Source organism: Anoplopoma fimbria, chromosome 16 (assembly GCF_027596085.1).
Source record: "Anoplopoma fimbria isolate UVic2021 breed Golden Eagle Sablefish chromosome 16, Afim_UVic_2022, whole genome shotgun sequence".
In the NCBI taxonomy this organism is placed as follows: domain Eukaryota; kingdom Metazoa; phylum Chordata; class Actinopteri; order Perciformes; family Anoplopomatidae; genus Anoplopoma; species Anoplopoma fimbria.
The window spans coordinates 17,153,204-17,180,421 of record NC_072464.1 but is presented as its reverse complement, the minus strand read 5'-3'; the positions used below and the strand labels follow the sequence as shown (position 1 = coordinate 17,180,421).

The window sequence follows — 27,218 nt, the reverse complement described above, 5'->3', positions numbered from 1 at the left end:
ATCAATGTCAGAATCCACCTCACCTCAGCTCCCCTCACCTCACTCCACATTCCCTCCTCTCTTCACACCTCACTTTACCTCACCCTCCGCTTCCCTTCTGTAGATTTCCACCACAGGGTTGTGGAGCAGAAAGCTAAACTTGGAACCATAAACACAGCATTTCCTTCCCACAATAACCTCAATACAAACCAGGAAATAGAGGTCACTCCGGGCTCAGACAGATTTACAGAACAGCGTCATTTCAGTTTCTGAAGTTGAGCTTTTGCTATCTAAGGCAGCTCCATCTTTCGCTGGCCTCAGGGGAGAAGGCAGAAAAGAAGAGTCTCAGAGCGTCAGAGTATCAGTTTGCTGATGTCTCAGGCTAACATAGACACATTGGCGTCAGTCTGAAAACTCAATCTTTGATTTTTGGAAATTTAAACGTCTCAATTCTAAATAAAACTTCCTACACTAACAAGACTTATATTCTGAGGAAAGATAAATAATCTTTAGAGAATAACAGTGATAAGATTCAATAACAGCAGGCAACAGGGAGGATCAGCCACAGAACAGCTGGTAGGGAGTGTCTAGTAAACTCTCAGTACACCTCTGTGAATTGAGTTGTTGTTTGTTCGGCCTCTTCTCCTCTGACTTTCATAGTTCAAGACTTGCTCCTCAACTTTTAATGAGGTTCCATCAAAAAAACAGGTACAGACCAGGAGAAGTCAGCCACCTGGCCCTAAATATGACTCAACTGAGAAAAACCTTTTTCCTTGTTATAACTGGTGGTGCTGTTACAACTGACATAAAACACTGCATGTATATATATTCTGAAAGCCCACCTGGATAATGGCCTTACTGTAATACACATACTGAGAGCTATAATTTGAGTAGCAAGAGATGATCTAACAAGTACTACACTGAATACTTCTCACTATTTGCTAAAGTTTAAGTCAAATTGTTAAGATTCTCATATCAAGGAAACCATCTCTGGTTTTAGAAAACCCCTTCAGATGCCTTTTTTTTCACAGCCCTGTCTTCTAGGGGATTACAAATAAGTTTCAAATAAGTCTTTGAAAGTCCTCAATGGGAGGAGGTCAGTACTTTCACCCAGGAGACTGCAGTCCATGTCCTGTGTAAACCAAGTAGTTTTGTTGCCTAAACACAACAGAGTATTTTTTGTCATTTTCAGCCAAACCATGATGTTTTTTACTGAACTCAACCAAGCTGTTTAGTTATCTAAACTTAACAAAGGAGTATGGTTTATTTTTGTTTCATTTTTCAACGTTAACAACTTGTTTCAAACTGTTTCAAACCGCCTAAAACTGTGACAGTAATCCGGGAGAAAATATGTTTCCCTCAAAAAGTAGTTGAGAGTGCAGTTTAGTTGTGAGGAAATGTAATTCTGAAGGAGACAGGTTTGCTTTTTCAACTGACTGAATTTCCAACTGTATAGAGAGTCTGAGCTTTCACTCCCCGAAATGTTTAGTGCTGTTGCTATTTTTACTTGTAGCTGTGTCTATATTTTGTAGAGCTATAACATGCAAAACATGTGTCTGAGAAAGGGAGGACAACAGTTATCTTTGGTAGACTACAGCTATATTCTTTATCTTCGGGTTCAGCAACATGAATGTCTTCCAGCCCCCTGAATCCCCAATCAGATAAGCTCTGAGCAGAGAAATTGGACTTCAATATGTCACCTTTGTGTGAACTGCTGATGTAAAATCCTACGTAATATCTGACCAATGCATTACCTATAACACAACAATTCAGTTTGTCCCATAGAACTGCAATCCTTCTTAGGCTGAAAAAACTGTGTAACAAAAATAAATGCCTCCATTCATACTGGTTGATGGCTTTCCATTTAAGTAGAGTATTATATAGAACTAATTACATTATGTCCATAAAATCTGACTCAAAATGTCACTAAAGTTGCATCAAATTATTAAATCAATACTGTACTATAGGGTATATTTCTTGGAACAGGATTACCTCAGCTTTGTTAAAACCTGTAATAAATAAGTAGCAGCTGCTTGGTTTTAAAGGGGTTGTTTCGGGTGTGTACCGTTGTGGTGTAGGCAGCCTCCGGGTCGTCCTCCAGGACTCGGGACAGGCCGAAGTCGGACACTTTACACACCAGGTTGCTGTTGACCAGGATGTTTCGAGCCGCCAGGTCTCGGTGAACGTAGCCCATGTCTGACAGATACTTCATGCCCGAGGCGATGCCACGCAGCATGCCAACCAGCTGGATGACAGTGAAGTGACCGTCATGTTGCTGACAGGGAGAGCAGGATACAGAGAACAATGAGGAGCCATTGCAAAAAAACGTTTTAGAAAGACAGCACAGGCAATAACAGAGAAAAGGAGGGTGTGACAAAGACAAAAACATAATTATATGAATGGAGCAACAGAATATATTGAAATACTTCAGTGGTTTTGTGAAGGAGAACAATTGGTTTCTTCAGAATTAAGCTGTCACTTTATTGGCAGGCATATTTTCCCATTTCAGCTTCTTAAGACACAAAACAGAGGCAAAATTAAACTGCCTGTTTTTATTTCAATTCTCAAAAATATTTTACTATGCTCAGTCCACAGCTGTGAGCAATATCCTTATCCTATGAAGGGTAAGCTTGCAATCCCGCCAGCTACAAAGACAAACAAGGTAGTTTTGCTTCAACAGACTGAGACAAAGGCCTTCAGTAGATATGTAATGGCTTTGTCTTTTTTTTTTTTAAAGCTGGTTTATAACAGCTTTTTTTTGTCATGTGTATTTTCCCACAGAAACAACACCTGAGGCTGGAAGCTGACAAAGACCTACGAATCTCAACACTCACCCTCAGAAACGAGTCCAGTGATCCGTTTTCCATGTACTCCACCACAATCATCACTGGCCTGCCTGCAAACACACAAACTGCTTGTTTCTCCAACGATTTTTCATTTGCCGTTATGGATTTCTTTTGCTAAGGAGAGTGTACAGTGGAGGGTGAAAGACAAGATAGAAGAAACGTTGTGTAGGAATGTAATGACACCTAAGCCCCTTATCTTACAGTTTTTAAAAAGTAAATATCCTGGTTTGATCAAAGATGCGTTTAGGCTGTGTTAAAAATCGGTTTTATTTCAATGTGACCATTAAAAACGATAATGCAAATGAACTGCAATAATATCCATCATGTCAGCTGTTCATGATGCTGAATGAATCTGATGTGATTTTCAACAAAGGGACACATTGTTGGCACCTGATATGAAAATCCCCCCACAATTTTCAAATGTCTTTGCATCTATTATCATCTATTATGTAAGCATATAAAGCTGTGCATTCAGATATCACATGGCAACATGCAGCAAAGACTGGTCAGCATGATAAATGATTGAATGAAGGTCATCAAACTATTAGTGAAGGGACACTGGTCCCAAATGATCCCCTGATGGAGCACAAGATAATGTTCATAGGTGACACATTGGGCTCTGGTAAACACTGTCTGTGTGTGTGTGTGTGTGTGTGTGTGTGTGTGTGTGTGTGTGTGTGTGTGTGTGTGTTTAACAGCCAGTCTGAGACTAAGGGAGGGTTGGGGAAACACACAGGCCATCAGCAGTTGACTGATGCATTGAGTCAAGACGCTCAATTCACAAACCTCTTCCAACCCCTTTGACTGGGATCTGTTCAGTATTCAGTTCATGCATGACATGAAACATTAGTTTAGAAACAAGTGCAAGCACAGTCCCTCTTTCCAAATGTTATTGTTTCCCCACAGAGTGTCCCTACGGTGTTACGGATTGACTGGTTTACAGCTGGAAGGCAGTTGTCCAGGCCTGTGTTGCCGCTGGTGAGCTGTGAAACATTTTGAGCGGCTCCAAACAGAAATAAAAGTGTTACTGTAGTGAAGTAACACCATGATGCCACACTCCACATTCAAGACAGCTTTTTTCCTCACATAGGAATGTGAGAAATCACACGATGGAAGGTATCACTCCAATCTATAATGTCAATGCAAAGATTTGCAAAAGGATTACTTTAGTACATGTGCATGGATTTGTAGGAAACAGTATATTTTCCTGTTTCACAAAGAGCACAAGCAGTGTCACTATAGTTTCACATAAAAGATCAGAATTTCAGACACAAAGGACATTACACAGCTTGTGACATGTTACAACTGGTCTAAATGACATCTGTCACCACCACTTCACCGCCTCAAATCCATGTCTGATAATTGCTGTGACAGACAGGCAATAACAACCACAATGTTGGTGGTGTAAGAGAGTGGCCAAAATCGGTGTTATTGTGCTACTTCGATTTATCAGCTCCTCAAAGTCTCATACTAGCTTCAAATATGGATGTATTCCACATTTTCTTTTACGGAACAACCAGGACTGTTTGAACATTAAGATTAATATGATATGATTAGTTGCATACAAGATTAATTCATTAATTAATTCAATTCTGAAGGTGTCTTTTTTTGGGTGGAAATGTCAGTAATTTCCCCCCCTAACAATTAGGGAGAATGGGACACAATGTATCGCGTTTATAACACATAAGGAGGGGTTACAAGCCAGCAAGGCAGTTCATTTGCTTGTAGGGTTTTTGATGTGTTGATTGACCGCAAGATCAGCCCGGCTCATGTACAACCCTCACTTTAATAGTGGACACAACTTTGCTTGGACTGATAGGGTTAGGGGACTCTTCATCTCATTGGAGAGACGGGAGACAGCAGGTGAGACTGCCGGCAGCATTGACGCCATTCTGCCTGCACTCAACAACGAAAACATAGCACACAAAGTCAGATTTATGCTTCAATAATACAGTATGTTTTATTTTAACAAGAGGGAGGCTTTCAGGATAAGTGGTGGTGCTTTGGCAAACAACCCAGCTGCCAGAAGAAATGTTGGCATTGTATGTTTCTGCATATCACAGATATATTTAGTGTGGACGTTTCTAAACCGAAAATGCGTTTCAAGAACGTGTTGGTTGGCAGCCTCATATCACGTTTGCAGAAACTTGCAATGCTAGGCGGTTAAGGTCGTGAACTCTTGGTTAGATTTAGCAAACAAAACTACTTTAAAGTGTTTTAAAAGGTAAGGAACAAAACTGATGAAAACGTTTTTGTGATTTACAACTTTGGAAAAAACTGAGAAATATTGACTGTGTTACATTCACTTTTTAAACAGCTTGGGTTTGTTTTACATTTAAATTGATCATAGCTGAGGTAAGCACAACACCAACAAGAGAATGTTGATCCTAACCCCACACTGCTGTCACCAGAGAAAAGAAGGCATGGTGGGTGGATGGATGGATGGATGGATGGATGAGAAGACTTACTTCAGACCAAATAGGCACATGATGTTGCTTTTTTCTTTTAATCCGCAAAATGTTATCATCATACCCGTAAATTTGCAGATACTTTCCCCCCAACACCAATCCTGGAGGGACGGGCAGGAAATGATTTGATCAAGCTTGGCTTTCCTGAGCTAATTATCACGGCCTGGTAACAATATATACTTATGCAGCGCAGCGTATGAACGAAAACAAACGCACCTGTTTACCAGAGTCAAATGTGTCACCTGATATTTCCGAGCAGGTATAGCAGTCAGTCACAGCACAATACACTCCATAATTAGTCTCTGAAGAACAACAACAGATGTAGGGACTAAAAGATGGAGAAAGTGAGTGGAAGACAAAGAGAGAGGCTGGCAGACAGAAAAGGGATAACAATAATGTGTCTCTATATATGACACCCCACTGCCAAGCACAAATGGCTTTTGATTGCATGATTTGGTGTGCATTGTATTGTGCACTTGTGTGTGTGCATGCACCATTGGAAATGGTTTGCTCTGATGACTTCTATCTCAATCTTTAAACTTTTTCTTATGTTAGATTCAACTGATTTTACTGAATATAGTTTGTGCTTTCATGTGATATCAAAAGGCTCAAATTCAAATATTAGTATAATAGAATGATTCTTGCTAAACAGCAATACTGTGGCAGTGTATTTTCTGCAACTTCACATTAATATACTGTAAGTAACTTAAGCTTACAAACATTTTGATATCAAGTCACAGATTAATTGGAACAAACTCATAAGAAGCTTGACAAGAACGATCACAACTGAAGGTCCAGGGCTTCATTCATTTTAATGTCAAAGTATCGTTTACGAGTTAAAAAATAAACTCCTACTTATAAGAAGTTTTTTACATGGATGAAACTGAGAGTGGACTTTCTTTTACTTTAAAGCTTCTAAGGGGAAAGAGAGAAATAAAGAATTCAAGGGGTTTGTGATGTTGATGTCAAAAAGCAAAAATAAATAAAGCTTATGAAGAGATACACAAAAAGGCCAGATACAACATTTTGACTGTGAGGTGATATCAACAGCTGTGAAAATGCTGTAATTCAGAAATAACAGAATAACAGAATAGAAAGTCTATTCTGTGCAGCCAGTCAGTGCTGTCGACCTTTGACCTCTGAAGTGATGAAAAATCCTATCACACCACAGTGACTCAAAATGGTTTTATTCTTTTATCATGAGATGTCTAACCAGTGAAATAATCTCAGTGTTGCGTGGGAGGATTTTTTTTCACTCAACAGCTTCGGTGATGATCCACTATAAAAACTGCAGTTAAATCTATCCGTGCAATACAGTAATCAGCAGCTTTAATGTTATAATGGCAGCCTCGGCCTTCAAGACCCTTATCAGCTGAATCCTTGTCAGGAGGGTCAGAGCTGAGATTCGTCCTCTATCTACATTCGGGCACATTTATATTCACAGCAATGTCTCAGTTTATACAGCCCCTGTAAAAACAACCATATGTTGCGCAGGGTGAGCCCCGTAAAACAGACCTCGTTAACAAGTCCGCACTCACACAAACACACTTTTTTGAAGGTAAAGCATATTCCTGCACAAAAATCGGGGCTTTAGAACTAACATGAACATGCATGCACTCACACACAATATATACGTGCACACACACAAGCACTATGAGTATGTAGAGAGTAATGTATACTCCACAAAGAAAAAATCACATAGTAACTTTGGATCCCATACCAAAAAAAGCAACCTTGAAAAAATGTTTTACTGCAAACCAAATACATGAATCTGTCCGTCAGACTGTGGTTAACACTGTGACGGATAAAGAGATAGCAATTTAAAATGCTCGTTACATTTTATTTTGCATTCAGAGCAAAGCGCTTCATGCAAGTGTAGCATCTGGGTCGCCCCCAGACAACCAAACTGGAGGGAGTAGTTTTTATTGAAAGAGCAAATATTTATTTATCATAACTTTGTCCCTGTGAGGTCCTGGAAATCTACATGAGAAAAATGCACCACACAAATCTAAAGAAGTGGAGTAGCTTTGGACTGGCATGAGTGTAGTAGTTGTATAGCTTTAAACTAAATCATGCATGAATTTCACTTTAGCTAGATGAAAATGTGAGGTTGTGAAAGTGGTCGTTTCTTATGTTAAGAACCACATTGCGACTTAACATATCTATTTTTAGCAAACACTAGATTCTGACTCATAGGAGAGGTCACATTGGCTTCATCAGTGGTATCAGTAACTTTCAGGACATTAGCAGTTACTGTGCATAAGTGCAAAATGTTCCTGAATGTAGTAGAATGACATCTCCCGTAATCCTACTTACTTTTTGTGACCACGCCCTCTAGCCTGATGATGTTAGGGTGGTCAAACTGGCCCATGATTGACGCTTCACGCAGGAAGTCCCGCCTCTGACGTTCCACATAGCCCCCCTTCAGTGTCTTTATTGCCACGGCGATCTCCTTCTTCCCCGGTGTTCTCAGGCGGCCGCTGCACACCTCGCCAAACTCACCTGAAGCACACACACAAACACACACACAAACACACACACACACACACACACACCTTATCACTGTGACATATCAGAGGCAGCACGGTCTGCCACCTGAGGGCACTGTTGCTGTTTCAATCTAAACTCCAGCATTATTGCTTCTTTTCTAATTACTTCAACTTTTATGAAATTCTCTCTTTCACCTTCTAAAAAAGCCAAGAATCTATTGTAATATTTTCTTTTGTTCTTTAAACCTGTTAAACTTTAATATTCCTACCACCTGCACAGAGAAAATGACAACGAGTCACTGGGAAATGGAAAAAAGGCATCCTCTTTAGTGTGTACAAAGGAGTAGAGGGGTTTATAATAATAATAATATGTGTGGAATGAAAATAGATCATCTCCTTTGGCATGTTTAGAGCTATTGTTATTCTCACCAACATGACACGATCCTCTCTTGTCCACATGCCGAATGTTAAAGACACTATTGTATAACTGTGTGTGCAGCCCTGTGTGTGTGTGTGTGTGTGTGTGTGTGTGTGTGTGTGTGTGTGTGTGTGTGTGTGTGTGTGTGTGTGTGTGTGTATACCTGCTCCGATCACCCTCTCGATGCGGATCCTGGAGGGGTCGATCTCCTTGGTGAACTCGTGGACAGCCTGTGTCGGGTCTTCATATGTATCAGGGTCCACATAGGTCTTTATTCCCGGGAAAGGGACTGTGGGGACAGAGAGTGTGTGAGGTAGTGTTTTTAATATCTTGACCAGGCTGGAAGGGAACATTTGCTAAATTTAGATGACTATTTTTCTAAACTCACATTCATTTAAATTCAAATTAAAGAATTTTTGAAAAATTTGCTACTGCCAAAAAGCTACAGTACTGCTACTGCTTTTAATGCCTATACTACTATTTCTACTACAACACACTCAACAAGGGGTAATGATACCCATGCGTTAACAGGAGGGATGTGGAAAGATTGTGGAATTTGACAAATAAATTGGGATTTGATTAAAAAATATATTGACATATTTTGGTTGCAGTGAATGTGAGGCTGATCTTTAATATATTTATTGTCAAAATAACCAAAAAATGACCAGCTACAATATGCCAACCTGAATAAGTTGTAACATCGTAGCATCCTATAGACCATAACTTGTCAGCAAGTGCATCAAGGGACATTACATATATAAATACCACAAGGATTTGGTCACTATTTAGAGAAATATATTTGACACACAGGTAAATATTTCTCTACTACTTTTTGATAAATGATGTTCAATATCTGCTCTCTAGCAAAGCACAAGAGCAAAAGTGTTACCTCACTCTGAGACTTACACACACGCCTACCAAAACGACACACACACACATACACCTACACACACACACACACATACACCTACACACAGACATACACACACACACACACACGCACACACTGATAGCTTGCTCCTCCTCTGTCTTTTGCTGAGAATCAGCAGGGTAGCAGCACCTGTTTTAAGCAAGCGTCCACGCTGTTTAAGTGTCCTTGAGCAAGACAGTGACTTTCTAACAGGCTGCTGCTGTTCTGCCCTCTGACCCTGACCTCAGTGGAAGGGGGGCTGGCTAGACAAAAGCTGTGTTTCTTCTTCAGGATCGATACAGCGTCACAAAAAAACACAGAAAACAGCAACTCTCAACTGAGACAAGACAGAGGAACACTCACGTATAAGGTGTGTTTTTGAATCTTGACTCTCAGAGCACTATGTAGCAGCTTGTTAGCCACCTACAAAAAACGAATCTTATGTATATTTCTTCTCTAACCTTTGGCTATCTTTTTCTGACGTTCTAGCTTAATATAAGTGTCCTCTTGAAACGGCCTCATTTCTATTTGTCCTCTTCCGTCTTCCTCTACCTTTCAACCTGGTTGCCCTTCCTACTCATGTTTCACTCTCCTCTCGCTTTCTCCTCCAGCAATCTTCCCATGTCTCGCTCCAATCTTTGTCTTTATGCTCGCCTTCAAACATCTTTATTCTTTTTTCCACTTTAAAGCTCTCATCACATTTCTTGTTTTTCACTTCGGAAATGAAAAGTTGGGTGTTAGAAGAAAGAAAAGACAGAAAGGTGCAAGAGTGCAGAAGCAGACAGCTCAGGGATGCAGCTACGTAACCAGATTAATAATAAAACAAATGCTCATGTAGAACATCAAATGTTGAGTGCTGTAGAGAAACGAGAGGAGACAGACGGATGAAGGAGCGTGGTTGTTTAAATCATTTTGCTCCGTTGACTATTGTATTAATGCCACATTTGCTACTTTTTTTTTCTTGGTAGTTTTGGAACAATAGACAGTCAATATCTTTGCATTCTTTACAAGTTTTGTGGTGGGGCAGACATTCCTGTTCAAAATAGATGTAGAAACACATGAGGTAAATGATCCATGCAGCGGTGCAATGTGCATGTTGAATGCAAAGAGAAGAGCACATGGCTAGCCTGCTAGCTGCTTACTGTGGCTCACATACTCTCTCTTTCTTCTCCGTTTATTAGAAAAGACAAAACACAGAATAAAACTCTTTCTCAATGTCATTTTCAACTATATATAAACTATATATAAATTTCATTTAAATATAACATGTAGACCTTGCAGTTTTCCTCCTACCATCATTACCATACACATAAATGAATTATTGACTCAATCATTTGTGAAATTTGTGAAAAATAGCAGTCACAGTGAGAGAAAAAAGCAACAAAGAAGAGGGATGTAGATGGATTTATTTACCATGTCCATTCTGATAATTGGTCCTCCTTTTCTCCTCTGAAGATATCTTGGCCTTAAAGTACCACTGACACCTGGAAAACACAGAGACAGAGTTAAAGTCACATTGTCGAAAATCTGTTTATTTCTCTTTGGCGGTACCTTTGGTGATATGCGGTAATGGGAAGTGTGTTTTCGGATCTCACTTCCTAGAGATCCACACATTGTGATGTCAGTCAGTTAGCAGTAGATATTGGGTTTGCACTTGTTCTTGAAGTTTCATCGACTGTAGCTCTTTTCTTTGTTTGTTGCCTTTGTTCGCCATAATAACCATTTAGTTGCAACGTTAGCAGAGACCAGAAAAATAAGTTGAAGTGAATTAAGAAAAATAAACCTTGTGTAGAAAACGTGATTAACAGCAAATTAATAGTATTACTTTTTTTGTTGAAAACGAGAAGATGTTTGCATTTAACACATTTCTGGAAATCCTGGAATCATAGAAAAAAAACTCTCTTAAAACCACTTTTCAGCAGAAAGACACTCATGTCAACTCTTGAGTAATAAAGACAACAATCCATTTATGTAACACACTAAATTTCAGAATATTGTGCAAACAGCTTGACATGGCAATAATACAGGTTATAAAGAGGCAGGTTGAACTCTTGTGGTCGCCCAATATCGATTTTTCAATGGCAAAAGCCGATATTTAGAGAGAAGATCGCCGGATGGCTGATATATAATGCGGTTTCAAATTGCAATAGGAGATATAGGATTAACAGAATTGATTTGAAACAGTCCAGATTATATCTGAGTTCCCTGCTGTTTCCTATTGTTTCATATTGAATTAATGTAAAGCACTTTATAATCCATGTCTGTGACATGTTCTACGGATACAGACATTGAACCTGTAGTGAAAGGTGTAATGTTGCTGGTATGATGTAAATAAAAAAAATATTATATAGGAGAACTTTTAGCAGCTCTTTTCACACTTTAGCACTACTGAGAGACAGACTCGTTATCGGTACATTGACATCTTCAGAAGAACAGGAACTGCTGGATGTGACAACAAATAAAGAGTCTATAAGGGAGGTTGCTATGAGATGTTGCAGGAGAGGAAGAGAGAGATCAAACCACTCAGACATAAACCACAAAGTGAAGACAGAGAAAGAGGGAGTCTAATATCTGAAAAGCTAATTAATTAACTTTGAACACAGAAGAATATAACCAGTTTATGAAAGCGTCTGAAACCTTTCTGGTAAAAATCCAACACTCAACAGGATCCAACAGCAGATAAATGACACAGAGCTATAGTGTATATGACCTAGAATGAAACAGAATAAAACTTAAGAATATTGCAAGGTTGTTTTATTATTGGAACTCATCATCTGGCAGACAGTGAGAGTCTGGCCTTGGAAGAGATGGTTTAAAGATTAAGTAAATGTAATGCAAATGGAAGTGGTGTGCAGAAATATACACATAAACACACAGATTAAATATTCTTCAGAAAATAAAGTAAATTGAAGGAAGAGAAACTCTTTCACAAAGAGAATTAAATGCATCCACTGATTCAAAAACACTGTCTACCTCCTGTGTGTGTATGTTTATCTGGGCGCTGAGACAACGACAGACAGCCAACGACTGATAAAAACGCTGCTGCCGAGAAAGTCTGAAAAGCCAATAGATTAGATGACAGCATCTGCAAGAGACCACAGAGGAATTCATCCAAATAGATGAATGGATTTTTCACTGAAATAAAAAGTGAAGAAAACACAAAGTAGCCTGTCAGAATCACACATAGAACCAAGAAGAGCGCTCACGGCAAAAAGAACGCCAACTGTTGAGTGTTGAATACATAAATAATAACTAGCACAAATAAATAAAGGGGGGAACATGAAACAAGAAGATGTTTGATGTCATTTGATAATATCACTCTAACGCTAATTGGCGTGTTGTTATTTGAAGTCTTTTGTTGATTTTTTTTGCACGGTTTCTTGTTTTGGTTGCACGTTTTTTCTGCCTCCTTTATGGTCAAGAATGACAAAGGCTGTGTTGACAATCATAAATGAAAGTTTGGAAAGAAATTTGGGAGCAAATTAATTTAAGGTTTGGTTAAGTTTAGCTTATATGTGTGAATTATATGGTCATGTTTACAGTCAGGTACTCATCACTGTCATGGTTGAAAGAAAGTAATATTGACTGTTAGTACATGACAGGATAGAAATCATGGCCTTCCATGTCACACGCTTTGGAACCAACCATCCATAACCTTCTCCTTTTTGCAACTACCTAAAGAGGACAGTAATTACTCCTGCCTATAGCGTAAACATTCTTCATTTTAAGTTTGAACCAATAAACAATGCCGTCATTTTTCTGCTTAGAACAAACTCTCAAGAAGAGTGTTAAGAGACTATAAACTGCATATTAGCCATATTGCTATTTATACACACTGTATTGACTAAGTTATATCTTTATCGTAACATTGTGGTTGCAGCTGGAGTAGAAAGTGTGCTGATCCAGTGAACCATAAGGAAGTCATATGAAATGTTGTCCTGTGAAGACCATTATAACTACTTTCATTCTAGTGACAGACAGAAATAATTACCTCCTCTGCAGTCAGACTCTGATGCGTTGTTTGAGATTAAGATCAAATTATATAGTTATTGTCATTTGCGTAGTGACTATGTGTACAATGTGACTGAAATTCTGTTTTACTTAATATAATAATAATGTACATGAGTCCCCCTGTGATCTGTTACCCTAATTGCTATAAACATAACATTGACACTATAATCAACTTATGAAGTTATGTGGAACCTGCTAGCATGTCATGATGACTGTCAGTCAAGAAATGACTCTCCTTTCAGCTCTGTTTTGGCCTCAACCAACTCCTGAGTGGGTTTAAAAAAGTATTTTCTCTTTTTGATTCTTTTGTATTGATCAGCATCCAAATGAATAGTGCAGATTTCACTTCAGATGAATACATTTCCTCCGTTTAAAATGTGAAGCTAGGGCTGCTACCTCGGAAACCAAATCAACATCCAGCAAAACAGCGGTAGGGAGTATTGTATTGCCTAATAAACTGGCAAAATGATTCGATAATGCACGGTGAAATGGAATAAATCAGGAGTCAAAATGCCCACAATGTGCTAGTGCAGAAAGTGTGTGTAAGCGCTTGCTTGTGTGAGTGTGTGTGGGTTCATGTGATCATATGTGAGCCTCCCCCTCTTTGAGGACTTAACATAATCCGGGTTGCCACATTAGAGCGGGTGTCAGAGGGCTACGAGCCGCAGGTTGCCAGATTGGGCTTTTGGCTAAGTGAAGTCTGTGGGATCCCGGACACTGATGGACAGAGCCGATAACATGGCGGCCAACACTGGCTGGGAGGACAAGAAGGGGATTTGGAAAGCTACTGTTGACCTCTGGTGATGGGGTCAAGCTGTTCATTAAAGAAATGGTGGCATGTGCCTTTATCAGCCTTTTCCAGTCCTATCCTCTGATCCCCTTTATCCGCCTATCCCTCTGTCTCAATGGCTTTCATGTTGAAAAGAGGCCGCACATCCAGACACAGACACACACAAAGACAGTTATCACACACAAAGACCTTGGCTTCTGTCACCGCTCCCTGGGCTGTCGAGCATTGTTACGTTACATATTCACAAGCACTTTACACCCTCACATATACACATGCACCTCGGAAAAACAACCTTGCCAAGAGCCCTAATCAAAGCATCAGTGTAATTCAAACCACTCATCTCACCCCAACATCCCTCACAGTCACCTCACCATGGCACAACTCTCTGCTGCTACGGAGGGCACAGAGAGGAAGGATGAAAGATTATATGAAGAAAACCATAAACAAAATAGTAGCAGAGACTGACAGCTCAAGGGTAAAGAGCTCACGTACAGTAAAACTCTTCAGCTAGGTGTGTGCAGTCGTGACAGCTTTGCTCTAGTAGAAGTATTCGCTCTTCAAATTAAGCATGAGCAGATGCAAACATAGATGGAAATCAAGGACGCTTTTAGAGCAACCAGGTGTGAAAACTCCTCGTACAGCGGCTCCTCTTAGAGTCTCACTTGTGTTGTAGGACCATACATCTATGAGAGCTGAGAACTGAAAGCTCTCATCTTTCTCTGGCAGCTCAAATGTATTTGGAGTTTTTTTTTTAAATAGAAAGAGAGTGAAAGTTCCTCCTACACAGGGCAGAAGGATCACAGATATGGCGGATTGTGATAAAGTCAGAAAACACTCTAACTGCTGCTGTGACTGCTTTTAGCTAGATTGAAGTAAGAAAGGTCCTTCTTGTGTAGGATGCAAAAAAGCTTAAAGGGATTGTTTTAGCTCTTGCACCTTCTGTGAGTGTGAGTTTTTAATAATCCGACCAATAAAAAAGACACTCCTACACACACTGGGATCACAGCATACAAATAAAAAGAACATTGTTAATCCCTTCCATTAACCTACTGCTTTCTGCCTTTTCTAAGGTGATGGCCTTAAAAATCTTTTGACATTCTCATCATGCCAACACTACGGACTTCCCTGTGAGGGAGTGCGCCTCGTCTGACAAAAAACAATGATTTCATATCTGTGAAATTCACTGCTCACTCGTGGAAATTCTCTGGCAACCAGCACAGTTCAATACTAAAACGAATATGCAAGTGTTTTACGCTGCAGTTTCTCTAACAGGTTCCAGATCCTGGCTCCAGAGAGACTGAGGGAGAAATATATGAAAAGTTTTGTAGTGTTCATAAAAGATATGCCTTATGCAATAAACACCTGGGATGGTATCATTCTTGTTCTGTACTTATAGTAATGCCGTTTAACAAAAGTAATGTCAACGAGTTGATTTTTTTTTCTAAGGCCAAAGTTGAAAAAGCAGCTCAACTGATTATATTTAGTACGTAGACGTAGGCGTAGAGGCACTGATGTAGAAGCTTGGTGACTTAGGGTTTGTTAGTTCCGTTGTCGACAAGACAATTTAGACAGTTAATTAAAGACACATTTTATACCATTGACTCCTGTACCACAACTGTCTGCAAACCATTCCTCTTCATAAGAGCAATTAAACTCAGAGAGTTCAATAAAAGTGTGCGGTGCAACACTGCCAATAAGATGAAATAGTTTGCTCAATTTCGGACTCTAAGGCCAGCACTGTCAAGATGGTTTGCTATTGGTCAAGTGTGACCATGCCTCCAGGAAATAACAGCTAATAATATTACGAATAGCTTTCGACTGATAATATTACATTCCTACATTTTTTCTAAGATAGAACATCATCACATAGGAGCAAAGATGGCGCTGGCTGTCGTTTGAACTTCAGCTGATGGTCTGTTTTCTGTCGCAGCATGCAACTGTTTTCATTGAAAAAGCTCTAAAAACCTGTACTGTACACAATCTGCTCAGCACCAAACAGAATACAGACACAGTTAATGACTAGCTGGTGAACAACGTGAAGCATTTAACAGCAAAAGAGACAGATGCATCTCTCAGGAGTTGGTTGAGACCAAACCAGAGCTAAGTAAAAGAAACTTTGGACTCACATTCATCAGGTGGCCAGACTCCAGATAAATAATACAAGCATGACAAGTATGTCCTATCAACTTAAAAAGTGATAACAAGTCGAATGCATTATTGCAGATTTATTTATCCAATTTAGTGTTTTAGTATATCTGTTGTAGTAAAATAATGATATTTAGTTAACTTATCCATATTGGAACACTGAATATTTGAATCAACTGATGCAGATTGAGCTTTTCACTCTGTAAAACAAAAATACAAAAAAATATTTATTGTGTGAAACAGTCTATAGATGTCTGGTGTTGACTATTTCTGTGTGCGTTTGTGCTACATTTCGTTTTAATTAAGTTACTCTGGATTCTATACCACATTATTTAGCCTCAAACCTTCTATGATTCACACTTCTGAAATAAAGTAATTTTTTTTCTGTCCAATATTTCTGTCCATGTGGGTGTCTGTTTTTACCTCCTCATTATACGTGTCTTGTTTGAGCTAGATGGGCTATAAGTAATGCAATTGTATATGATAGCCATACTCATTATTAGATTATGTTATTATCTAGGCTGCTCTAAGAATGATTCTTGTGAGGCTGATGAGAATCATTTTGAATCACTAAGCAAACATAAAAAGAAAAACACCTTCATACATGCACATGTTAGTACTCAAATGTTTGTAAGTTCACACACAGAACTTACTATTAGACATGTACACACATAACACCAGACTTCCTCAAGATGTCTTCATCATCACTTCTATTTAGGGGTACTTAAAGTTCAAATGCAATTGTTGAAGCAAAGTGTTATAAAGTCCTTTGTTGTGTGAGGTGTTGCCAATTCCCTGGAGGAAATACTGAACAACTACACTGTAAGGTAAGGCTTATGACACGTATACAGTACTGTAGTTAAAGGAAGACTCAACAAGTTGTTGCACAAACAAAATAGGCCTTTTTCCAAGCATTTTGACATGACATTAATATTACTAATAAGGGAAGCACTCTGTGTATGCTGGCTCACTGACAAGGCTCAAAGTCACTCTTAAATGGATCGAAAACAAATTCATACAATTTGTACCAATATATCAGTGGCTGACAACAGTGAATGGTTGATTTTAAAAATCAATATGCAGGCAAGAGTACACCAAGGTAGTGAAGTGCTCTTACCTTCCAGTGATCAGGAGGAAGAGAGTGAGGATGACGAGCAGAGTGAAGCCACCAACCGCTGCTGTGACGAGGACCAACACCTGGCCTTGGTCAGAGGCAATGTCTGTTGCTGAAGGTGGCGGAGATGGTGGAGGATGGTTTGGAAGAAGGGAAAAGATGTAGGGTTGGGCAGAGACGATGAGAAAGAGAAGGCAAAGAAGAAAGAAGGACCAGAAGATGGTGGGGGAAGGGGAGAACAGGAGGGGGAAGTGGATAAGTTGAATGTAAAGAGAAGGTTTGGATGATAAAAGCAGTGAGGAGAGAAAAGAAGGAAATTAGACTTGAGGCAGGATAAAGTGAGAAGAAAGAGCAAATTTTCATTCAACATCATTTTCAATATTCCTCTTCATCAATGCCCCATACATAGGCCATGTACGCTCTCTTCATAGGCAAATATTACGGGGAGATGTTTGATCAGCTCTTTGTGATGCAAAAACCCCTCCGTCAGCTTTCGTACTGGAATGATTCATATGCCTGCTGCTGTTTAATTAATATTATTCATTCATGAAATTGTGATTTAGTCCATGATCATTTGGTTAAATTGGTCCCATTTGATATTCATGATTTTCCCTTTTCTGTGTCTTGTCACAAGGCTAACGAATCCAAGATAATTGAAAGATGATTGCTATTACCAAACTTATTTCTATAATATTTCACGCTTAATGAATATGAATTGGAGATCAGGGCGCGTCGTAGCCAGCTGAAAGAGTGAAGCTCATGTGGGTTAATACGGTATGTGGATGTGTGGCTGTTCAGGCAAGAGCATGTATGTGAAGCGGGTTCAAAAAATGTGTGTGTTCGTGTGTGGCCGTAAAGTAATTAAGGACCACTCAGAGGGAGGAAGAGTAAAAGTGGCGGTGGCTGGATCACACGAGACCATTCACCCAGACGTCAACTTCACACACCCTTCACATCACTAACTAAGCAGATGTGTTGGACTGTAATGAGGGTGTGTGTGTGTGTAGAGAGAGAGAGAGAGAGAGAGAGAGAGAGAGAGAGAAGGGTGGCAGAGGACAGAATGAAGAACTGAAGATGAGGGTTGAGCAAAACAGATGACAGAAGAGAAGTAAAGACAACCAAAGAGAGAGACGGAAGAGACGGACGGATGGAAAACGAGAGCACGAGACGGTGACTGACAGGGAGGTGAGAGAGCGACAGGGGCCGAATCTGCTTTCTCTTTCAGATAAAAGGCCAGCCAATACAAAGGCTTGGCCAAGCGCCGTCTGATCCGCAGATAAAGCAAAGCTCTGCAGCTTTGGAAGGGAGAGGGCCACTGAGCCAAATCACCCCTCAACAATACCTGAACCAACATAAAAGGGCAGCTGCACCTTTGTATTTTATGAGTAGACTTGCAATAAAGCTACTGCTCAGACGCACACACAAAAAACATTGATTCAAAATACAGCGAACATCATGGCGGTGTCGTCGGACTCCCTGGTTGATTGTGTTCAATTCTTACATTGCCATTCCAACTGATATTCTGACCTTTTAGATGGCTAGGTAACCTATATGAAGTTCATACTGTAGGGAGGCCAAATGTTGTGGCCGCAATGCAATCACTGTTCAATAACATCAACAAATGTTTTGGTGATTTTTAGCATCATTATACAATTTAATCAGTTGTAATCAAAGATATACAAAACTTTGTTGACTTAATTAACTACTAACATTTTGCATTTTTTTAAATACCTGAAATCATTCAAATGCTTTAACCATTTGCATTTGTGTCATTGAACATGAACCATTTTATGGTTTGACTAATCAAAAAAAAGTTTTTTCTACATTTTTGTTTCTGACTGAATGTCTCTTCACACTTTTTTTGTTTTTGTTTTGTTTTATCTGATTCATTTGCACGCCAATATATGTTCTAAAACTCTTGTTTTGGTCATTAGGACTTTTACAGACTCTGACTCCTTGACATAAATTAAGTGTAAGCTGATTTCATATTGTGGTATATATTTGTTGAGATTTCTACAATAGACACCCACATTTCCTGTGTGTGGCAATTGCACTTTATAGGTGCTTATGGGAGTTCTATTTACTGTAAGCAAAGTAAATCTGTTGATAGGATTGAGACTTGCCAGTGAAGTGTTTGTGGTATCCTATGAGTGTATATCTTTATTTCATTCCTGTGTACATTTTCCAGGATTTTGTTTAAAAGTTGCTACAATAGTTAGAACCCTGCTATGGATGCTCCTGTCGTTGGGCTCATATCCAGGCTTATTATTTGCTGTTGTGCTCTTGGTGCAGGCTGCTCTGAGTGCTGCTTCAGGCTACAAGACATGAACTTCATCTGACCCTGAGCTGCTGCTCGAAGCCTCCGAAGTTATTTTTATGCACAAGAGAAGGTCCTAACTGGCCTGTCATATGACAATAAATATGTTTTGATTTTGAGACTGCTGTTGTATATTCATACAGCTACTGCTATTGTCTGTTCTTATAAACTATGTAGATTAATAATGGATGGCTGACCCTTTTCACCAGCATCATCCCAAACTGACAGTAAGAGTGAGATGATTTTTTTGTTTGTTGCTTTCATCACTTTACATGATTTCTGAATGCTTCACGTGAATCATCTAAACCCAGCTTAGTGGTAATCTTATTCTAATTGTTTGCAGGGGTGAGGTTTAGCCACATGCTTTGGAGGATTTTCCATATATTTGTCTTCTGCTGTGTAAAGAAGTACACACATTCACACAAAGACAGGTGTATCCCTCTCCAATAACAAGTGCTGTAGATTGTCTCAGGTACTTACAGTCTCCGGTCGTCTTGTATTCATATTTGTGGGTGTAGGAGCTGTATCCAGCTGGCGTGCGGGTGCGTACACAGAAGACATACGAGGTGGCTGGTTTTAAACCCGAGATGATCACACTGGGAGCCTTGGTGCGCGTCGACGAGTAGCTCAACTGCTCATGTTCCTGTAGGAGAGAGGGGAAGATGATCAAAGTAATCGAAGCAATTTAGGGCGCTTTTACAAAAACCAAAGTCTATTTAGCTAGTTCAAATCAGAGGGAAATTGATTCTTTGGATTAGTTTTCTATTTAGTCTGGTTCGGGTTCATACTGCACCAAATAAAGCAGAACAAATAAAAAAAACTAAAAATAAGTAAAACGTTTTTTTTCTTCTTTTCCTTGATTTTTCCTGCACTATTTTTGTGGACTTTTATTTAGCATATTCTGTATGTCTTTTTAGCCAGGATGTCAAATAAACAACAGACATTTGCAGGAGTCCAAGCCACGCCTCTCCCACTCACGTTTACCTGTCTCGATCGAACAACAAGTTACTATAGTTGTACTGCCTAGATATCATTCTCTTTAAAATATTGTTGTGCACATAATCATGCAGAGAGAGTATAAATGTCTATTCAGCTTAAAAAGGGTTATTGCTAGTATATTTGGAGTGCTTTTTAATCATATTATGGGAATAATAGACTGTATAATATATAAATATATAATTTATAACCCTTAAATTGCAGGAAAAAAAACCTGACTGCACTCCAATACCTAAATATTCCAGATATTGCTGTGAGGTAGTATTGCGCTTACATCTCAAAATTGCAAAGACTTTTCTGGGCACACAAACATGAACATTCAGGCATTTTAGGAAAAAACAATTAAACTAAAGAAGCCAAATTTTAATTGAGGATCAATATTGAAACCAAATATCTACAACTGAATTTATCTGTCCGACAAGACCTCCACGATTTGAGCCCTTATTGAGCTTATTTGGATGCATGAACAGTCTCCACTGATTCTGTGTTGAAGAGCTTAACTTTTCACGCACTACTTCCCTTTATTTGGACAACATCATGGATAAGCTGTTTCAGCAGGATAAAATCCCAGGTTAACTGAGTTTTATGTGACACTTTAATCAAAGGACCACATTGCTGTGCCAGGATGTTAAGACAGTAAACGCCATGAAATATCTGTTGATTTTATTATAAATAACAAAGCAATGAAGGACCTGTAACACATTTTACACACTTGATCCTTATTTTTTCCTTTTAGAAATACAAATAAGTCTCTGAACATAAGCAGAAGTCACGATACCTTCTCATAATATTTGATCTCGTAGTCGAGGATGACTAGTGACATTTGTTCAGGCTGCCGCCAGGAGAGAGCGATGCTGTTTGGAGAAGCCCAGTCCTTCTTCAGAGTCCCAATCAGAGACGGACCTGATATGAACACAAAATACACAGCTTCAGCTGCATTGTCTTTACTATAGTCATATGAATTCAGTAAGCTTTGGTGAGTTTCTTGAAGAATACAATTAATATGGTTGTTGATTTTTACAAGTTGGCACAGTAAATACATTTTTTTTTTTTTACACAATTTGCCTTATGTGAAAAAAAACCCCAACACTGAGCTGCAAAGTAGATTTGAATTGAAGCTGATTTGACTGCTTGACTCCCCTCTAATCATTCAGCCTTTCTAACTGCTTTCCCACGAACACTAAGAAAGAAATAATAACTACAATAATACCACAAACCAAATATGTTTGGGCATGCTGCTAAATTCTATATAGGTAAAGATTAAAGACCTCCATACAGATTGATACAATTTGATCTATTAAGTTTGTGCTTAAGCTCTGCATTTTCAAGGTGACCTTATGTGGCAGCATGTGCTGTAACCATTCAGCTACCACGGCACCCCGGTTGGTCTATTTCTTAAGACACACAACTCAAAAATATTCAAACAATTGAAGGTTAAACTAAGGTTGTTTTTTCACTTTGACTTGAGATCTGTAGACCATTTGGTTACTGTGTTATTTATGTTGCAGGTCATGGATATCGGATTACATTAAAATTAAGTTAATGAAGCGTCTTGTTGCTGTCTTTTCCAAAACTTTGGTTTGGGACCAAATACCTGTAAAACTAAATACATTGTTGTTTCTGAGTATAGTTTGTGCAAATTAGGAGGGATTAGCACGCTCACATGCTAAGCTACAGTAAAAACGATGCCACTGTACATCAATATGAGCTAAATATCAGCATGCTATCTTTCATATTGTAAGTATGTTCCATGCTGGTGCTCTAGCCTATAAGTACAGCCTCACAGAGCTGCAGGCGTGGCTGCAGACTCTTAGTCTTGTTGATCTAAGGAGAACCAGTTGACCTCAGCAAGCTGTCAGTTGGATAAGAATGTGCACTGAATACAAAGTGAGGTGTTTTTCTATGATGCAGCCAGAACACAATGAGTTTGTATAGCACAACAAGAAATCCAGTGGTTGACGTGTGTGCGTGTGCATACACACACACTTACAGTACATTAACACCCGTCAACATCGTCAGCAATAATTATCACACGTCCATGCTGACACACAATTATTTTATTTCAAAAATAGGCTGGAGTCCTTTCAAGTCACAGGGAAAATAAAAACATCCACTCAGCGATTCCCTGCTCTCATAAGATCATCTTGTTTTAATTGAAAATAAGTTGAGGAAGCTACATCTTCTTTTCTTGGACTGAATTGCATTTGCTTTGCTCTATGAATTTCTGCTGGGTGAATAATTGCACTGAGCTCCCAAGAGAGGTCAGCAGATGTAACTGCCCTGAGAGCCATTATTGTATATCATCTAATGTAACAGAGCTGACTCGTTATGTGGATATAAAATGTAGGCCTGCTTTTCTCAGGTGTATTCAAAGTGAAATTATGCCACAGACACTATTATTTCTAATTTATTTTACAGTAGTACGCCTGGGGAATGCAGTCCTCACTTTCTCAAAGGCTGGGTATCGGAGAAAACATGGAGGATCAGAAGAAGGCGGTATAGGGTTTGGGGATTGTGGAGGAGAATCTTGGTCTTAGGGGTCGAGGGCGAGATGACATGAGCGCTGTGGGCTGTAGGGGTTTGAGCTTGTTAGTGAGAGACCTTCTGCTACTGCTGTGATAGAAAGTTCACTTTACTATTGGTTTATTGGAAAGCAGGAACTCAAAAAGGTAAAGTATTGGAATTTGGTTGGTAGGATACAACTTGAAGAAGAAGGGCAGAAATGCTCAAATTCTGTGGATACAAGTTTCAAATTTCAGTTGTTTCCATAGAACTGTGGTTCTAATATGATAAGAACCATTTGAATAATCTCAAGTGGCATTGTGATTTTATAGTATGAACTATATATGGACAACGTGTGTGTAAGCAACTAAAAGTAAGTTTGTATTTCAAAAGACGGATATCTATAAAACAACTCTCATTTTTCGGAAATACTTCACAAGCATGTGGAACATTATTCACATGTCAAGCTCATGATGGCTGTACTAACAAATGACTAAATCATGCAGTTAATCAAGCAACCATCAACTCAGGTCAATAGTTTCAACTGGATCAAGAGGTAGTGACGGATGAAATAGGGCTTGAGGGGTTAGGTGTACAGTACTGTGAAGCTTCCAGCACTTACATTAAATGCATTTTTAATGCTTGGCTTCTCCTTAATAACCACCAACTTAATATCCATTTCACTTTTGGTAGATTGTCTGAAATGTTAGCAAAAAACGAACAACACAATATCGTGCGTGAGTGAAAATGGCTTATAATATTAGCATAATCAGCAAGCTGAAAGAGTGTGTGTTTGTGTGCTGTATGTGTATGTTGGGTTATACTTTATGTTATGTGCCGTAATAGAAAATAAACTATATTTTTTTACAAGCAACACCATAAGCCAATGCTTTTTACATCTTATTAGCCGTTATTATTACATATAACCTCTCCTATGCCCATTTCTCTCAGACCGCTCTCGTATCCTCTGCTCCATCTCTCCTCAGTGGCAGAGAAAAATTCATCTCAGGGGGATTTTATCTGATCTAAGTCTGTCTAATGAAGCACTCTGTTGAAGCTGCGGCATTGTGAGGGTTTTTCTTGCGCTGCCAGCTGGGTACAAAAGTGGTGGCAGGGTGGTGTGGTTTGCGGCTAGAGTCATGCAGTGGACGCATCAAACAAAGACACAGCAAGATGTTTGGCATCTGCTGTTAGCATATTGGCGCCTGAAAGGGAACAATAAACACCTCCCTAAATACAATCTTCCCATGACTCACAGATTCAAATCAGCCTCCTACCGCAGGCCGCAAGCAATGACGAGAACACAGTTTGAAGGAAGCAAATTCACACAAGACATGTGAACACACACAAATAGTCGAGAGCTGACGTGTGCGAAAACAACAGCCGAACCACTTCCAGGCTGGGAGAAAATAATAGCCAGCAGAAATGTGGCAGCTATGTCTGTATGTCAAGAGAGAACTCATCATGACACAGCCCTCAAAAATGCCTAACGATCACTCATAAGCCACAGTTACGCTAATTGAGCCATTTTCACCAACCTCTAGAAAATATAAAAGGCAATCCATTTTTTGGCATTATGGCTTATTTTACTCAATGAAATACAGTAATCAATGTGCTTTTGGACTACAATTAGTGTTGAATACATTGTACATTCAAGCTACTACAACAAACTTTCATTTTGTGTTGATTCTGGTGGTCTCTGTGGATAACATTTGTAGTGTTTCCTGGAGCCGAGCTCTCCACCTTCCGCCTGAGCTCCGATTACAGGTTGAAGGCAGTGGCGAAGCTGGACCTGGGTGTGACCGGGGTGGGCTGGTTGCTGCCTGAGGCCCTGCTGGAGTTTGAGCTGAATGAAATTCTGGTGCACCTGCATGATTTTGTCTGATTTTTCCAGAATAGGACCCCGTGGGCACTGATGACAAGCATTAAGACTAACTAGATAAATAGCTAATCTTGTTATGATGGTCTCATTTACTGATGGTCACATTTACTTATGTAGGTCATGAAGAAGCATCTGTGTTAAATTGAGACTGTTTCATGAATAATTAAAAGCCCCTGATAGCAACTTCAAATATAGTACTAGTATTGCTCTTTGTTAACCATATGAGTTAGTCAGTTTTTACTAGATGTGATGTAACAGACATTTATATAAATAGGGTTGAGGAGGAGGAGGAGATGTAAACCTGAAGTGACTGTAAAAATACATCGCTACAGCGGAAACTCATCTACACGAGTGGATACTACACTTTCTCTTGTGGAAATATTTATCCAGCCAACCGTTAAAGACGTGACATCGAAGCACAGACATTATGTCACAATAATTCCACTTCCACAAGACAGAGATAAAACAATATGAAACTAGAATGTCTGATTGTGAGCAGTGTGGTCGCATATTTCAAAAGGCTGTCTCCAGGCATCGGCAAGATACTTTGAAGATACAGGACACACAGCGACCGTCTTTAATGATTCTGTATGTAGGTTATTAGAGCTGCAGCATGAAATCTGCCAGAGGAACTCAGGAGCATTGGAAAGCCATTAGAAACACCAGTCAATTACGATGCCCGATGGATGGATTTTCCAGTCAAGCGTGGTTAAGCTAAACATAAACTAATGGGGAGTCTTTAAATGAGCTTGACCTGCATATGATTTTAATTAGCTTTCCTGCCCTAAAGGCTTCCATTAACTGTTTGAAAAAATCAATAGAGCCAGTATTGATGCTGTGTGAGAGCTTAAACGATGTCCTAACACTCCACTGATTCACTGCTGATAGAGAGATAGAGTGAGAGAGAAACACACAAACACAATATAGGTGCTCTTGTTTACAGCAGTCATATTGATATGTCGGTCGCTTTTTCAGGGTGTCTGGTTGTGTTTGTCTTGCGGCAGCACCAAATTGTGCTTTCAGCAGGCATTTTCATGGGTGAATAGAATGAGCAAACACATGCACGCGCACATTTGCAGCGCAAATATTCAATTCACCTGAATTCGATCTGATTTTACTTCAAGTAATTCAATTTTATCCAATTGGGATCGATTCTGAGTGCCGCCCTGCCATTGACAAGTATGTTGGGTGTTTCAGAAGCCCTTCATAGTTGCTTCTGGGAACCATGGGAATGAATGAATGAATTGAAGTTGTCTCCAGTGTTACCAATGGGACCTCAAGTAATCAGTTGGAGCAATGTCACATTAGTAGAATCTGTAATTTGTGCGTGTCTGAAAGTCTGTGTGTGTGTGTCTTACAGTAGTTGTCTGTGTGCTGCTTTTACAAACCACAAGACAAAAACTGAAATGACATGGGGTCTGCTTTGGGACCATCATCGTTACCCTTCATTAATGCTCGAGGTCCTTCCCATTGCACTGTGGGTCGTATGCCATGAACTCCATGCATAAACACACAGACCACACCACAGAGACCTGACTGTCAAATAAACTGTTGGGCCTAAGTCTAATTAGAGAGAATAAATAAGTGACTGATCTGCTTAACTCTATAATAATAATAGGAATTGTTGCCTCATTAGCAGTGACCTCTGAGGTATCAAGCAGAGAATCAGATCTCCTTGAAACATGTGCCTGGGCTGTCAAGAAATGTGGTTAAGGAATATTTTGACATTGCCAGCATTCTTGCTAGAGTTAGATGAAAACATTGATACCTATCCATGTCTGTGCATTGAGAAACCTATCGATAATTTATATATACCAGCCACAGTGCAACGAAGGGAAACAGCTAGCCTGGCTCTGTCTAAAGTTTAAAAATCTGCCTGCCAGTACCTTTTACACTCACAATTAACATATGGTATTATGTTTGTATAATCCATACAAAAACAGATGAAAAAAATGACTATTAGTTGATTTACAAATAAAGAGTTATTTTGGATGGCCCCCTTTACTAGAAAATTTGGAAAGATTAAAAAAACTCAATTCTATTTGTGTGCGATAGTAATCAGCACCTTTAGTGTCTCCTTCAGGAAATTCTGTTGAGATTTTTTTATGTTTATTTGCCCCCCCCCCAAACAGTGAAATTGTTTGTCGCTTATATCAATTTGTTGATATAAGCTTTCAGATTAGAGACTAGCCATTTCCCGAGCAGCGTTTATAACCATTTCTCCAATAAATTTCTGCTTTGCTTGCACTTTTGAAGCAGGTTTCCTTCCAGAACATTTGAGAGCTTCGGATTCAGTTTTTAAAGATGATGCTGGTCTTAGCATAGCACCTGCATATGGCACATAATGCCTG

General features: G+C 39.3%; 1 protein-coding gene across 1 annotated transcript in view; it reads right to left on the bottom strand.

Annotated features, from left to right (window-relative positions):
* Positions 1-27,218, bottom strand: part of LOC129105006 (ephrin type-A receptor 6-like) — a 140,351-nt gene that overhangs the window by 4,974 nt on the left and 108,159 nt on the right. The window contains exons 6-13 of the mRNA XM_054615870.1: positions 21,262-21,386; positions 19,968-20,130; positions 17,174-17,282; positions 10,524-10,594; positions 8,364-8,489; positions 7,610-7,795; positions 2,814-2,875; positions 2,045-2,254 (exon numbers count right to left, since the gene is read on the bottom strand). Coding sequence (XP_054471845.1) covers positions 2,045-2,254; positions 2,814-2,875; positions 7,610-7,795; positions 8,364-8,489; positions 10,524-10,594; positions 17,174-17,282; positions 19,968-20,130; positions 21,262-21,386 — 1,052 coding nt within the window. The remainder of the gene's footprint in view (positions 1-2,044; positions 2,255-2,813; positions 2,876-7,609; positions 7,796-8,363; positions 8,490-10,523; positions 10,595-17,173; positions 17,283-19,967; positions 20,131-21,261; positions 21,387-27,218) is intronic.